Source organism: Gigantopelta aegis, unplaced genomic scaffold, assembly GCF_016097555.1.
Source record: "Gigantopelta aegis isolate Gae_Host unplaced genomic scaffold, Gae_host_genome ctg3390_pilon_pilon:::debris, whole genome shotgun sequence".
Lineage (NCBI taxonomy): Eukaryota > Metazoa > Mollusca > Gastropoda > Neomphalida > Peltospiridae > Gigantopelta > Gigantopelta aegis.
Genome location: NW_024533315.1, coordinates 16,731 through 31,985, shown reverse-complemented (window position 1 = coordinate 31,985; position 15,255 = coordinate 16,731). Strand labels below are relative to the sequence as shown.

The 15,255-nt window shown below is 38.5% G+C and overlaps 2 protein-coding genes across 2 annotated transcripts; both read right to left on the bottom strand.

The window, feature by feature from the left end:
- Positions 1 to 1,691: 1,691 nt before the first annotated feature.
- LOC121392114 (BTB/POZ domain-containing protein 2-like) lies at positions 1,692 to 5,641 on the bottom strand. Its single transcript, XM_041523477.1, has 2 exons — positions 5,351 to 5,641; positions 1,692 to 3,955 (listed from the first exon to the last, which is right to left on the bottom strand). The coding sequence occupies exons 1-2, from the start codon at positions 5,620 to 5,622 to the stop codon at positions 3,265 to 3,267; spliced, it is 963 nt and encodes a 320-aa protein (XP_041379411.1). The 5' UTR covers positions 5,623 to 5,641; the 3' UTR covers positions 1,692 to 3,264.
- On the bottom strand, positions 2,636 to 3,043 carry LOC121392116 (BTB/POZ domain-containing protein 2-like). Its single transcript, XM_041523479.1, has one exon. It carries the CDS (start codon positions 3,041 to 3,043, stop codon positions 2,636 to 2,638), a length of 408 nt encoding a protein of 135 aa, XP_041379413.1.
- Positions 5,642 to 15,255: the final 9,614 nt, after the last annotated feature.

Here is a 15,255-nt window from a genome sequence, read left to right as displayed (position 1 = left end):
CTGTGCATAGTTAAGAAACATGTATTTTTCATGTAGTGGCCTTAAAATGCACATGCGCGGATGGTACTTTTTGTTTACTCGAATCGATTTGTTTTACGTCCACATTGTTGATTTCTCACGTTAACTGATTGCAATCTATTTTGTTTCACGAATCGTAGCTGAAAAATGTAAAATAGTGTTTCCGTAAATATCGTATTCGTGTTTTTGTTGTTAGGTGAACGCAGTTTGGGACGTTGATGGTATATGAAGAATGCACATGGTTAAATTTAAACATAAAACAAAATGTGTACAATTTTAAATTTAAATATTACACGCACATATAATTTTATTCAAGTCCTCTAACCTACGTCATAGCGGTTGGGCAAATTACAGTAACCAATACAGGAACAATATATAATTCTCCTTATCCAAGGCCTCCAACCTACGTCATAGCGGTTGGCCAAATTACAGTAACCAATACAGGAATAATATATAATTCTCCTTATTCAAGTCCTCCAACCTACGTCATAGCGGTTGGCCAAATTACAGTAACCAATACAGGAACAATATATAATTCTCCTTATTCAAGTCCTCCAACCTACGTCATAGCGGTTGGTCAAATTACAGTAACCAATACAGGAACAATATATAATTCTCCTTATTCAAGTCCTCTAAGCTACGTCATAGCGGTTGGCCAAATTACAGTAACCAATACAGGAACAATATATAATTCTCCTTATTCAAGGCCTCCAACCTACGTCATAGCTGTTGGCCAAATTACAGTAACCAATACAGGAACAATATATAATTCTCCTTATTCAAGGCCTCCAACCTACGTCATAGCGGTTGGCCAAATTACAGTAACCAATACAGGAATAATATATAATTCTCCTTATTCAAGTCCTCCAACCTACGTCATAGCGGTTGGCCAAATTACAGTAACCAATACAGGAACAATATATAATTCTCCTTATTCAAGTCCTCCAACCTACGTCATAGCGGTTGGTCAAATTACAGTAACCAATACAGGAACAATATATAATTCTCCTTATTCAAGTCCTCTAAGCTACGTCATAGCGGTTGGTCAAATTACAGTAACCAATACAGGAACAATATATAATTCTCCTTATTCAAGTTCTCTAGCCTACGTCATAGCGGTTGGTCAAATTACAGTAACCAATACAGGAACAATATATAATTCTCCTTATTCAAGTCCTCTAACCTACGTCATAGCGGTTGGACAAATGCACGGACTAATTGTTGCTTCAATGTAAAGTTGACTCTATTAATCTTGTCTAAAGTCTTGTCTTGCCCCCCCCCCCCTCCCCCCAAACACCCACTATATCATCATGGGTGTATCAGTGTATTTACGCGTGTTAAAATCGTTTCAAGGAATGCCCCAACATTTTTCAAGAATTAGATTCAGTTTTTGTCTTTGTTTGTTTGTTTTGTTTTGTTTGTTTTTTTGTTTGTTGGTTTTTTTTTGGGGGGGGGTGTTTTTTTTGGGGGAGGGGGGTTATGGGTGTTTTTAACAGTTGTAACGATGTGGTGTAGGGCATAGGAGGGGGCAAACCACCCCACCCACACCCCACCCCCATTAAATCATCCTGGCTACGCCAGTGTGTATCATTGCCTTTACGTGTGTCAATATCGTTTTGAGGAATGTCCTAACATTTTTTAACAATTCGATTCAGTTTTGTTTGTTGTTTTCTTTTTGTTTGTTTTGTGGGGGTTTTTTCGTTGGGGGTTTTAACAGTTGTAACGATATGGTGTAGGACACACACGCCACACAACATTTGAAATAAACTGAACTGTTTTTTAACGATACATTTAATGACAAGATTTTACAAATGCAAGAACCTATACGTGCGGTGTCTTTGATGCAGTTATTATTTTGTTGAACAACAAAACGGGTAAATATCGTGCACACATGTACAGTGATGTGAGACTTTTTCCCGCGCATTAGTCCAACCTATGACGGTTAAAGGGTTTGTTAAAGGGTTAAAGGGAATGGCAAAACAATTATATGTGCATATATCCAAATGTGCAAGTGTATGTGTGTGTGCGTGCGTACGATTGTGTGTGCGCGTATGTATGCGTGTCTGTCGCTGTTCGTGTGCGTTCGTGTGTGTGTGTGTGTGTGTGTGCGTGCGTACCCTCGTACATGCATATGAACGTCTGTACCTAAGCTTTACCAACAGCGTTAACAAAATACATTTAACTGGCTACTGCGCAAGAGGAGGATATTATACCAACACTACTACACCCTCAAGTCAGTGTATGTCCCGGGTCTCTGGGCGACAAATTGTAACATTTACATGTAAAGCAACTAATACTGAATGGGGTGGAACCACGGACCATTTATACACAGGGGTCGAAATTGGCTGAAATTCCTGGAATCCAGAAATTCTGCCAGACTAAATCAAAACCTACCAGACCAAACATGATCATAAAATATAAAGGCAAACATATTTCCCAGCCCGTGGTGACGTTCACCGGCAAAAAGTGGTCGGGACGGCAGTATTTCGAGCACTGATTTATAAGAATCCAATGCTCTGCTAGCTGGGCTGTTAGAGAAAGTCTCACCAGCTACTACTAGGAAGATGACTCCATACTAACACTACTCTACTATAACATAATCTCCAACTACAGGTTGTCATACTAAGAACATCAAATCAGGTATCTGTCGTCCACTCACATCTGTATATGGGTGTAGTTCGTTACCGTGTTTGGATTTCTGGCAGTTGAAGAACGAACACATAAACGACCCGTTCTGTACTGTAGATCTGCCCGACCACCCATAGTGTGAGTTAGGTCCCTTGATGTTAACAATCAGATTGTACTTCTTGTCTTTGCTCAGTTTTAGGGGTCGAGGAAACTCCACGTCATATCTTGTCGTCCCATCTGCGACTGAGACTGACTTTGTCACTGATGAACCTTCGATTACGTCATCTGTTGTCGTGTCAGTTATGAAAGCTCTGACATCATAATTTGCAGTGGTTCTGCTTTTGGGACCATACAACTGGAATCCTAGTAGTGACGCGTCTTGGTTTACAGAAAACATAATTCCATGACTGACATCACTAATACATGGGCAACGATATGCATTGCAGGGATGTCATTAATAGCCGGCACCCGAATCAATTGTCGCCGGCTATCGAATCAATTGTCGCCGGCACCCGAATTGATTGTCGCCGGCACCCGAATCAATTGTCGCCTGGTATCGAATCAATTGTCGCCTGGTATCGAACTTCCAATAAACAATGCTTGTCGACTTTTTGTTGATTAATGGCCGCCTATAATTTGATTTTCACCTGCTATTTCTATTTCTAATGACATCACTGCATTGCCGATGGTGGTGAGGCGCTGTATTATATGTGTTATAATTTTCTCTCGATTAATAATACCTATGCGCTTGTTGGCGTTAAATGGTGAAACATTTTCATCGGGACACAGACAGTATGCGAAGATCTTGGCTTTTTCTGCATCAGTCAGCAAATTAGTTGGTACTACCTGTTTCACTAAATATTTATGGTCAAGTATGGGAAAACTCACGTGCTTTATGCCTTCCCCAATCACTTGACGTCTGTTTTCTGGAGTTACATCTTTGTTTTGTTTCCTGCAGGCGCTCTCACTCCACGCCACAACAGCTTCAAAGACAGATTGTTCATCGGCCATCAGTTCGTCCGCTTGTATGATCTTAACCAAGCATTCGTGACAAAGGTCGGTAACTCCAGTTGACTTTAGAGCGGCATCTCCATTTTTCAAAATAAAATTCAGAGCTTTTTCTTTCAATTCCTGCTCATCAAACACGTGCACCTGTTCCAGTATCACGCAGGCGTTGTCTGACGTCATCGATGACGACAAATACGTCAGACACTTCTGTTCCAGGGTTTTGACGTCATACTTCTTTGATACGTACAACAAACCCATCACACTGGCACCATCAATTGTGACGTCATCTGTATAGAGATACCTGTGAAATAGTAATAAAAAGTGTTCTCATCTCACTTTAAAGCTGCAGTCCCTAGAATATGTTTATTATTTAAACATTTAGAATAGATGACCCAGTTCCGTTTGGCACATATAAGGCCCATTACAGCGCTATCGTTTCGTTCACTCCCTCTCGGAGTCACGTGATGTGTGTGGTGTGTGTGTGTGTGTGTGTGGGGGGGGGGGGGTACCTTGACATTCTCGACACTGGTCATATACTAGGTATAACACTTTACAGGGATGGGTGGGGGGTTTACCTTGCAATTCCCGACACTGGCCAGCTGTTGACATAAGCGTTACAGATAAAAGGGTGTCAATAATTTCATCACGCTATCAAATAAAATAAAGGTTGAATCTATTTGTTTTTTCTTTTGTTCTATATATTACCTATTTATTTATTACTGAGCGTATACTTTTGACCATCACTGTTCACAACGAACACAAACGAGTTTTTTAATAATGCATTTGAGTTTGTATTTCACATTAATAAACAATTTTATACTATGGTAACCAGAGGGGGGTAAAATAGGAATTTCTTTTTGAAAATGAATGAAGAGGAAGACTAAGATAAGAAGACAAAAGAAGAAAGTTACAGATTTTGTTTAACGACACCACTAGAGCACATTGATTTAATAATCATCAGCTATTGGATATCAAACATTTGGCAAGTCGGACATATAATCTTAGAGGGAACACGTCATATATATATTTTTGTATTAATTACAAGGACTCTTTTCATATGCACCATCTCACACAAGGTAGCACATACCACGGCCTTTGATATATCAGTCGTGGGGCACTGGCTGGAACAATGGATCCACTGATGGAGGTTGATACCTATGCCGACTGCTCATAACCGACCCCGTTACCACTGGGCTGAAAGCGGGGCAGGCGTCGGGCGTTGCGAGCAAATGCAGAGGAAGTGGAAAATGATTAATTTGTCTTTCAGTTGGAGGAGGCAAGTGAATATTCTGACCACATCAGCTTGAGAGCTTCGATAAGGTTCCAACTTGATACAACCATCAACAACAACTCTACCACCACCACCACCACCACCACCACTAACAACAGTCTTAGTAATAGCAGTAGCAACAGCAATAGTGCTATAGCTGTAACAGCAGTAACTTCGAGAAACATGACCGAGGTCTGATATACAAAGCACATCATAGATGTGTGTTCTTCATGCTAATCTAGCTTACTAACTGGATAATTACTGTAATTAATATAATGTTTAAATATCTTATCCCACACAGTGATCTCTTCTCCAGCTATCCCAGTCCCTAAATAATTACTCTGACGCATGTCAATAAAACTTCAAGACTCACAGCATACTTGTTAGATGTATGATCCGTGTTTTATGAACATAAAATGTACATACCTTAGAAACTGTTCAAATATGTCGTGTTCTACTTCCGGAATGACGATCTCATCCTGCTCTGCCAATGGTCCGTAGAACATGGCCTCGAACACGCCGCTGCGGATACTGAGAATTTGTCTGTGAGCCTGGACGCTCTTCTGTTCTCTCCCCACCTTGAATGCTACGTCACTGAACATTTTATTTTCAAGAGAATATCTCAGACATTCTGAAAGAGATTTGCTGCTCTGCCAGCTGTCAAGACCATTCTGACTACTTGATTTGCATGTCTCCATCTTGTCACTGAAAATATACATAAAATAGCTTCCTTGTTCTCTTTGTTTTAATATGCGGTTCATGCATCAATAGGAACCATGCACGGGACTGGAAATAGTTTCATGTCTATCTGTAAAACTCTTCTTTTAATATTTTCTGACGGGACTACCCTGAGTTTTCTGCATTATAACATGTCTTCGACTAACACAATTTTGTCACGACTAGTATTACATCTTAAATTTGTTTTCCTTTTTCGAATATCAGTATCTGTATAGTCAACGTGTTTCTCACCATCATCATTTGTGTAAGCAGACAAACTGGATTTGCAATCCAAATATTTTTGCAAGTACGAAAAAAATATCCAAAAACTCAGGCTTGTCTCTTTAATTGTTGTTACTTATTTAATAAAGCAACCCATAAACAGCTTTAAAAATAAAACAGGGTAGGCCCTTTATTTAATGCTTTTGTTAAAAATTATATGATAAAATACCTCCATCAAAATAACAAAAAAGACCCTGAAAAGCAAAAAACACATGTGCACAGACCCACAAACCCAATACAGTCACACATGCATACACACACCACTGGCATACGCTTGATCCAGTAGCAGCAGCGATGGTACGAATATGTACACACACACACATACATTTTTCGTACATGTATTATTAGGTAATAAATTAAAGTTTGAGCTATTGCAAACACTAGGAATACAACCACAATATTTTATTTATATAATATATTTAACATGTAATTACAATCGTTAAAAAGTCTCCGTTAGTCGACATCAACATAACAATCGCCAAACACTAGGAATACAACCACAATATTTTATTTATATAATATATTTAACATGTAATTACAATCGTTAAAAAGTCTCCGTTGGTCGACATCAACATAACAATCGCCAAAAACTTAGGATTATCCCTTTATTCAATAAGATAACCCCAAAACAGGGTAGTCACTTTATTTGATAAAATACCTCCCTAAAAAACACATACACCTGAAATGCAGAAAACACATGTGCATGCACACACACAGACACAGGCGAAAAGAGATTAAGAGCATGTACCGTCACAATGATGAATAAATTTGTTTACGTGTTGCAAATCAGATATAGGTTATCAATTTGTAACCCTTTATCAACCATAAACACCATTTATACATGCTCATCGGCCATCAGTTCGTCCGCTTGTATGATCTTAACCAAGCATTCGTGACAAAGGCGTACACTTGATCGAGTACACTTGATCCAGTAGCAGCAGTGGGGTGTGTTTAATTAATGTGTTTAATAGCAACCGTAATTTTTGCTGAAAAAAAGTCCATTTATTTATTGTCAATGGATAATAGTATTTGCACCTCGAACCTTGACACGGAACTCTCTTTGGTACTATGCAACCTTCATTGGACCAGTGTAGGTTATACTATACCAAATAAAATCCCAAATGCGATAATGTTAACTTATGTGGTTAAAACCACTACATTGAATTTATCAACCAAATTACGGAGAAAATTAAACTTTTTGTAGCTCAATTATGATGTAACCAGATAGTACTTAGTTTTACAGGTACCCCAAATTGTTTCAAGCAAAAGGTTACTTCACACTGTGTAACTAGGTGAAATAAAATTGAATACATTTATTGGCCAGATAATTTTTTTTTTTTTTTTTACAAAAAGACAAAAACACTATCACATGTATTGCCAATGACAGGTCTTTTGTTTCCACTAACCGACGTCTGATATGTTGCCCTCAATTGCAGATTTAATTGGTTGTAAACGATGATTTTTACTTTCTGTCATTTCTGTCATTATGTTTATTCAGCAATTCTTTATAAAATATTATAATCGTTTAATTATTTTTTTTTTTTTTTTTTTTTTTGGGGGGGGGGGTTTGGGGGGTGGGGATGGGGGGTATCACCGCTTATAAAAACAATGATCGATTCATTCGATGCAGATGAAGATGGAAATAAAATGAACATATTTTTTTTTTTTTTATCCCACATTAGTGGATCACTTTTCAAACATCTTCTTTTTTTTCTTCTTTTTTGAAGGGAGTGGTGCCACGCGGCCGCCCTCCTATAATTTTCACCCAGCCAGAACGCATTGTTTTTTCTATTACAATTATTCTCCTATCTACCCCACCCACAATCCTTCCGCCGGTGAAATGCGGGAGTTATGGCATCCGCCGCCCTAGTCCCTGGTTATAGTACCTATGAAAATAAACGTTTTGACAAATGGAAAACCAATAGGTGTCGTGTACCCTAAGCACTGACCTTCACTGTTCTGTGGCATGAACTATTTGTGTCTAAAATCAGTGATTTAATCGCTAGTACTGTAGCAGAATGAACTAGTAACAGACTGAACCACTGAGGGCGTGGCTATTTTGAAATAAAAGTGTACACACCTCCGAATTCTTCCAGCGTCCATATTTCTTAACGTTACGAAAAATACTTCCTCGAATGTCACGTGATTTCTTGGAAAAGTAATTTTCTGTTTTAACATACTGATCAAAGCGAGACCGCTCCATATTCTTTGAATGAAAAAGAAAGAAATGCTTTATTTAACGACGCACTCAACACATTTTATTTACGGTTATATGGCGTCAGACATATGGTTAAGGACCATACAGATTTTGAGAGGAAACCCGCTGTCGCCACTACATGGGCTACTCTTTCCGATTAGCAGCAAGGGATCGTTTATTTGCGCTTCCCACAGGCAGGATAGCACAAACCATGGCCTGTGTTGAACCAGTTATGGATCACTTGTCGGTGCAAGTGGTTTACACCTACCCATTGAGCCTTGCGAAACACTCACTCAGGGTTTGGAGTCGGTATCTGGATTAAAAGTCCCATGCCTCGACTGGGATCCGAACCCAGTACATGTAGACCGATGGCCTAACCACGACGCCACGGAGGCCGGCCATTGAATGATGCAAAAGATATCTGATAAAACAAACGGAACAGTTCGATCGATGATACATAAAAATCTATATTTATATTGCACATGACACAAAGCAGGTTTCTTGTAACCCATTACAAGTTAAATACAGTGCAGCACACGAGGTGTATTTACGTGGGGGGGGGGGGGGGGGGGGGGGGGGGGGGGTGGCGAGGACGGGTACCTGAAACTTCGATGGCTCAGTGTTAAAAGGTGGTAATATATATACTCTCAAAAGAAGAAACGCAAAAGTAGATTTTTTACTTAATTGATTAACGGAAAGCAGCTGTATGTGGTCTTACATTGTCGTGCTGGAATACAACGTTGTCGTTATTCATAATTGATCCTTTGATGCATTAGGGAAAATGTAGCGGGTTTTCTGTAAAGACTAGAAGTAATAACTACAAAATGTTTGACAGACAATATTCAATGTGATCCAGTTGTGTCGTTAAACAAAATAAACTTTAAACTATCTGTCACGGTACATGCTCTTAATTTGTTTCGCCTGTGGCGATTTTAATTGTGTTAGAGGGCCGTGTGCAGTTTATTGCCCGTAGCCCAGGTGGACAACTTGTTACGTAAGACTTCTGCGCGACCATCCTCGATCTGGCGTTCCAATATGCACTTAGCGAGGTGTGGAGGCCATGTGGCGAGTAGTTACGTAATACCTCTGCGAGTGCGGTTTCGACGACCGTGATTTTGGCGACGATGGCGTCAGTAGTCTGACGATCAGAGAGAAATAATACCTACGCTAGGAGAGATGAAATATGAGATGATACGTGAGGTGCCGCCTTGTTCCCCCAGGCCAATTCTGATTTTGGAATAAATAGCTAGAATTTAGAGATATCGAGGAGAACGAATAGGAAGGCTCCGAAGGAACGTTAGTCCGGTTGGACTTTGGTAAATATCATTTCTGCTCTGTGTATAACCTTGATGTGATTGATGTGACTTTAAATATTTTAATACTGTATTATACCGATATTCTTTAGACAGTGTCTTCGGTCATCTGACGAAGTAAATCGTAGACTTATTGTTCTAACATTATATGAGTATTTGGCAATATAAAGTTTAGCCCGTCATCCCAGCCGACCTGGGTAAACTGTAGGTTATTGTCTTTATTGTGATAAGTATTAATTCTGTGTTACAAGATTACTGAAGAGTAGTTAGGGTTAATTAAAAATTAACCCGTTAGGAATAGAGCTGTAATTCCTTTATTAATTAAGTTCCCCTGCAAGCGTTTCTAAATTATCACACGTTACTGAACGAGTAGTAAGGGTTAATTAAAAATTAACCAGTTAGGAATGGTGTTGTAATTCCTTTATTAATTAACTTCTCCTGTAAGCGTTTCTCAATTATCACACGTGTGGGTGTGGTGTAACGGTGAAGTGAATCGCATATTGTGTAACTAGACACCTAGAGATTAACTAATTAAGTGATCAGTTCTGGGTTGTTATTATTGTTGTTATTAATTACTACTACGGCTGTACATTTGTCAGCGTAAATTAATACAGATTCCAAAGTGTATTGTGTTTTTGTTGTGTTTTCTAGAGAACTAACGTGCTATATTATATATACTTTATATAAGATCGTATCTCTGATCATACCTAGAGACGAGCCATACTAGGTTTAACAGCCTGTTACAGAGAGATCTAATAGATATATAGTTAGGAGAGATATTTTGATAATCGTGTTTTACTCAGTTACGGGAATTATAGAATCCCCGTGACACTATCTGTTTTGGGTTTTTTGAAGGGTGTGGAGCCGCGCGGCCGCCCTCCTTTAATTTTCACCCAGCCAGAACCCATTTTTTTGTTACTGAATACCTTCCTCTAGAAACCTTTGTCTACATAACAGTCATTGTACAAGTGCGTGACTAGTAATTCGATCAGTGAGCCGAAATGTGAAGTAGAATAGCAAGTCGTAACAGGCGGTGTGTGACGGGAAGGGTGGCGTGAGAGATTCAAACCTCCTGCTCTTTTTAACATATATTTTCAGGGAAAACACGACCTGACCCCTCTAGAAACTTCCCTGGCCATAGTCTAGACCCCGTTGCTTCACAATGTCCTTCCTACAGGGTTGGAAATTAACATAATAACCCTTGTCGCCAGCAGGGCCAGTTGAAGAAACATTTCACTGGCTCTTCTCAAATTCAACTAGCCCTCCAATTACCACGTTGAGCATTAACTACGCAGTTAAATAATAACTGTGTTCACTGTATATAGTCTGTTTGCGTCAAATTGAAACGAATGAATGAATGAATGAATGAATGTCTAACGACACCCCAGCACGAAAAATACATCGGCTATTGGGTGTCAAACTATGGTAATGCAAACAAATAAAGTGATGATCTACATCAATATAACAATTCAAGATTTAAATAAAAACAGTGTAAAGAACTGTGCAAAAATACAAATATCACAGATAGATACTGACTTTTACTCAAAATTTCAATTGTGCTGTATTGGCCATTCTCAAAGAGAATGTTACACCCCTGCACCACGGTGAGGTTACAGCACGCGCAGGGGCAAATTGAAACCGACAATAAATAAAACTGGCGAAGTCAGAGGCCGGACCCGTGGTAGGCGTGCCTGAACCTTCATTGGATAGGGGCACGTTAATAGAGTTCCCGTGTCCCATGTTATCTAGAGTGTTTACACTGGCTTGTTCAAACTCTGATAACATACCTTGTGTGTATCGTGACCTAGATGTTATCTAGAGTGTTTACACTGGCTTGTTCAAACTCTGATTACATACCTTGTGTGTATCGTGACCTAGATGTTATCTAGAGTGTTTACACTTGCTTGTTCAAACTCTGATAACATACCTTGTGTGTATCGTGACCTAGATGTTATCTAGAGTGTTTACACTGGCTTGTTCAAACTCTGATAACATACCTTGTGTGTATCGTGACCTAGATGTTATCTAGAGTGTTTACACTTGCTTGTTCAAACTCTGATAACATACCTTGTGTGTATCGTGACCTAGATGTTATCTAGAGTGTTTACACTTGCTTGTTCAAACTCTGATAACATACCTTGTGTGTATCGTGACCTAGATGTTATCTAGAGTGTTTACACTGGCTTGTTCAAACTCTGATAACATACCTTGTGTGTATCGTGACCTAGATGTTATCTAGAGTGTTTACACTGGCTTGTTCAAACTCTGATAACATACCTTGTGTGTATCGTGACCTAGATGTTATCTAGAGTGTTTACACTGGCTTGTTCAAACTCCGATAACATACCTTGTGTGTATCGTGACCTAGATGTTATCTAGAGTGTTTACACTGGCTTGTTCAAACTCCGATAACATACCTTGTGTGTATCGTGACCTAGATGTTATCTAGAGTGTTTACACTGGCTTGTTCAAACTCTGATAACATACCTTGTGTGTATCGTGACCTAGATGTTATCTAGAGTGTTTACACTTGCTTGTTCAAACTCTGATAACATACCTTGTGTGTATCGTGACCTAGATGTTATCTAGAGTGTTTACACTGGCTTGTTCAAACTCCGATAACATACCTTGTGTGTATCGTGACCTAGATGTTATCTAGAGTGTTTACACTGGCTTGTTCAAACTCCGATAACATACCTTGTGTGTATCGTGACCTAGATGTTATCTAGAGTGTTTACACTGGCTTGTTCAAACTCCGATAACATACCTTGTGTGTATCGTGACCTAGATGTTATCTAGAGTGTTTACACTGGCTTGTTCAAACTCCGATAACATACCTTGTGTGTATCGTGACCTAGATGTTATCTAGAGTGTTTACACTTGCTTGTTCAAACTCTGATAACATACCTTGTGTGTATCGTGACCTAGATGTTATCTAGAGTGTTTACACTGGCTTGTTCAAACTCCGATAACATACCTTGTGTGTATCGTGACCTAGATGTTATCTAGAGTGTTTACACTTGCTTGTTCAAACTCCGATAACATACCTTGTGTGTATCGTGACCTAGATGTTATCTAGAGTGTTTACACTTGCTTGTTCAAACTCTGATAACATACCTTGTGTGTATCGTGACCTAGATGTTATCTAGAGTGTTTACACTTGCTTGTTCAAACTCTGATAACATACCTTGTGTGTATCGTGACCTAGATGTTATCTAGAGTGTTTACACTGGCTTGTTCAAACTCTGATAACATACCTTGTGTGTATCGTGACCTAGATGTTATCTAGAGTGTTTACACTTGCTTGTTCAAACTCTGATAACATACCTTGTGTGTATCGTGACCTAGATGTTATCTAGAGTGTTTACACTTGCTTGTTCAAACTCTGATAACATACCTTGTGTGTATCGTGACCTAGATGTTATCTAGAGTGTTTACACTGGCTTGTTCAAACTCTGATAACATACCTTGTGTGTATCGTGACCTAGATGTTATCTAGAGTGTTTACACTGGCTTGTTCAAACTCTGATAACATACCTTGTGTGTATCGTGACCTAGATGTTATCTAGAGTGTTTACACTGGCTTGTTCAAACTCTGATAACATACCTTGTGTGTGTCGTGACCTAGATGTTATCTAGAGTGTTTACACTTGCTTGTTCAAACTCTGATAACATACCTTGTGTGTATCGTGACCTAGATGTTATCTAGAGTGTTTACACTTGCTTGTTCAAACTCTGATAACATACCTTGTGTGTATCGTGACCTAGATGTTATCTAGAGTGTTTACACTGGCTTGTTCAAACTCTGATAACATACCTTGTGTGTATCGTGACCTAGATGGTATCTAGAGTGTTTACACTGGCTTGTTCAAACTCTGATAACATACCTTGTGTGTATCGTGACCTAGATGTTATCTAGAGTGTTTACACTTGCTTGTTCAAACTCTGATAACATACCTTGTGTGTATCGTGACCTAGATGGTATCTAGAGTGTTTACACTGGCTTGTTCAAACTCTGATAACATACCTTGTGTGTATCGTGACCTAGATGTTATCTAGTGTGTTTACACTGGCTTGTTCAAACTCTGATAACATACCTTGTGTGTATCGTGACCTAGATGTTATCTAGAGTGTTTACACTTGATTGTTCAAACTCTGATAACATACCTTGTGTGTATCGTGACCTAGATGTTATGTAGAGTGTTTACACTGGCTTGTTCAAACTCTGATAACATACCTTGTGTGTATCGTGACCTAGATGTTATCTAGAGTGTTTACACTTGCTTGTTCAAACTCTGATAACATACCTTGTGTGTATCGTGACCTAGATGTTATCTAGAGTGTTTACACTGGCTTGTTCAAACTGATAACACACTTATACAAACATGCAGAGCTATTTATTGTTGTTAACGCCAAACAGGTACACAATCTTTAGCGATAAAATGCGGGGATGTAACATTAATATATCGTTGTCCTGACAAAGACTCATGAGCTTAAAAGTTAAAGTTTGTTTTGTTTAACGACGTCACTAGAGCACGTTGATTAATTAATCACCGGCTATTGGATGTCAAACATTTGGTCATTTTGAGTTGTTTTTATTAGTAGCAAGGGATCTTTGATATGCACCATCCCCCCTGACAGGATAGCACATACCACAGCTTTTGATATACCACTACTCATGAGCTGATATCAAAGCAAAATTAATTAATTGGCTATAAATAAGGCTGTGGGTGTGTTTTGAAACCTGCCTAAATTCGCTCATACGTAATGACGACGATGATCATGGATATGATAAATCAATAGTACGGTAAGTAAGTAATTATATAATTAACTAAATAACTAAGTAAATAATTATTGATACATGACAATATGAAGCTTGATGATATATTATTAATATATTTTTTAAAATAACAATGAAAACGAAAAAACCTCCACAGTACTCTCTCTCTCTCTCTCTCTCTCTCTCTCTCTCTCTCTCTCTCTCTCTCTCTCTCTCTCTCTCTCTCTCTCTCTCTCTCACACACACACACACACACACACACACACATTCGCACATTCGCACATTGATAAATATATAATTAGTACAAAGTGCTCCTACTTGAAAGTAGAGATATACATATATACGTCAAGCTTGCAAGAGTCATATCCCTGTAGCATGTGTGTATATATATATAGACAAATGTTTTTAAAATCAGTAAAAGAAGGTCACACAAAATCAAATAGGGTTTCCTGGGAGAAAGATACTCTTAATAATATTAGATGTCATTGTGTTTAAAGAATACCGATACGTTTGCAGATGAGTAGTTGAAGTTTAAAAGTGTGTTTTGTTTAACGATACAGCTAGAACACATTGATTTATTAATCATCGGCGATTAGCAGTTGAATACTTGTTTGCATTTAATTACAGAATAATTTTCTTGCTTAAAATATATGTGTCTTTATATGCAATAGTAGATATATACCTTTTAATACGTACGGAATGATTAGGAGGCAAAATTCACGTGTAGCTGCTACAAGCAGCCTGATAAAAAATACCGATATTCTGAGCAAAAAAATAATACGTAAGTTCATTAGTTCAAACATGTCACATTAGTTGAAACATGTTACATTAGTTACATGCACATAGTCTGTAATGCGAGTAATGAACACTTTAAGATTACTTATTTCGCTTTTTCAAAATATATATCTAAATCCTACTCCATCACAGAAGACATCTTAAACTGAGCTTCGGTATTTCATCTCGATTCGTGGATTCACTGTATTGTTCATGATACTAGTAGCTACTGATAGCAAAACAATTAATTGAAATATAATTGTAGATC

Excerpts from the sequence above, each read along its gene's own strand:
- LOC121392116 (XM_041523479.1), bottom strand. The coding sequence starts at position 3,043 with ATGTTTTCTGTAAACCAAGACGCGTCACTACTAGGATTCCAGTTGTAT.
- LOC121392114 (XM_041523477.1), bottom strand. The coding sequence starts at position 5,622 with ATGGAGACATGCAAATCAAGTAGTCAGAATGGTCTTGACAGCTGGCAG. Across the intron at positions 3,956-5,350 it reads ATATTTGAACAGTTTCTAAG|GTATCTCTATACAGATGACG; the intron begins GTATGTACATTT and ends ACTATTTCACAG.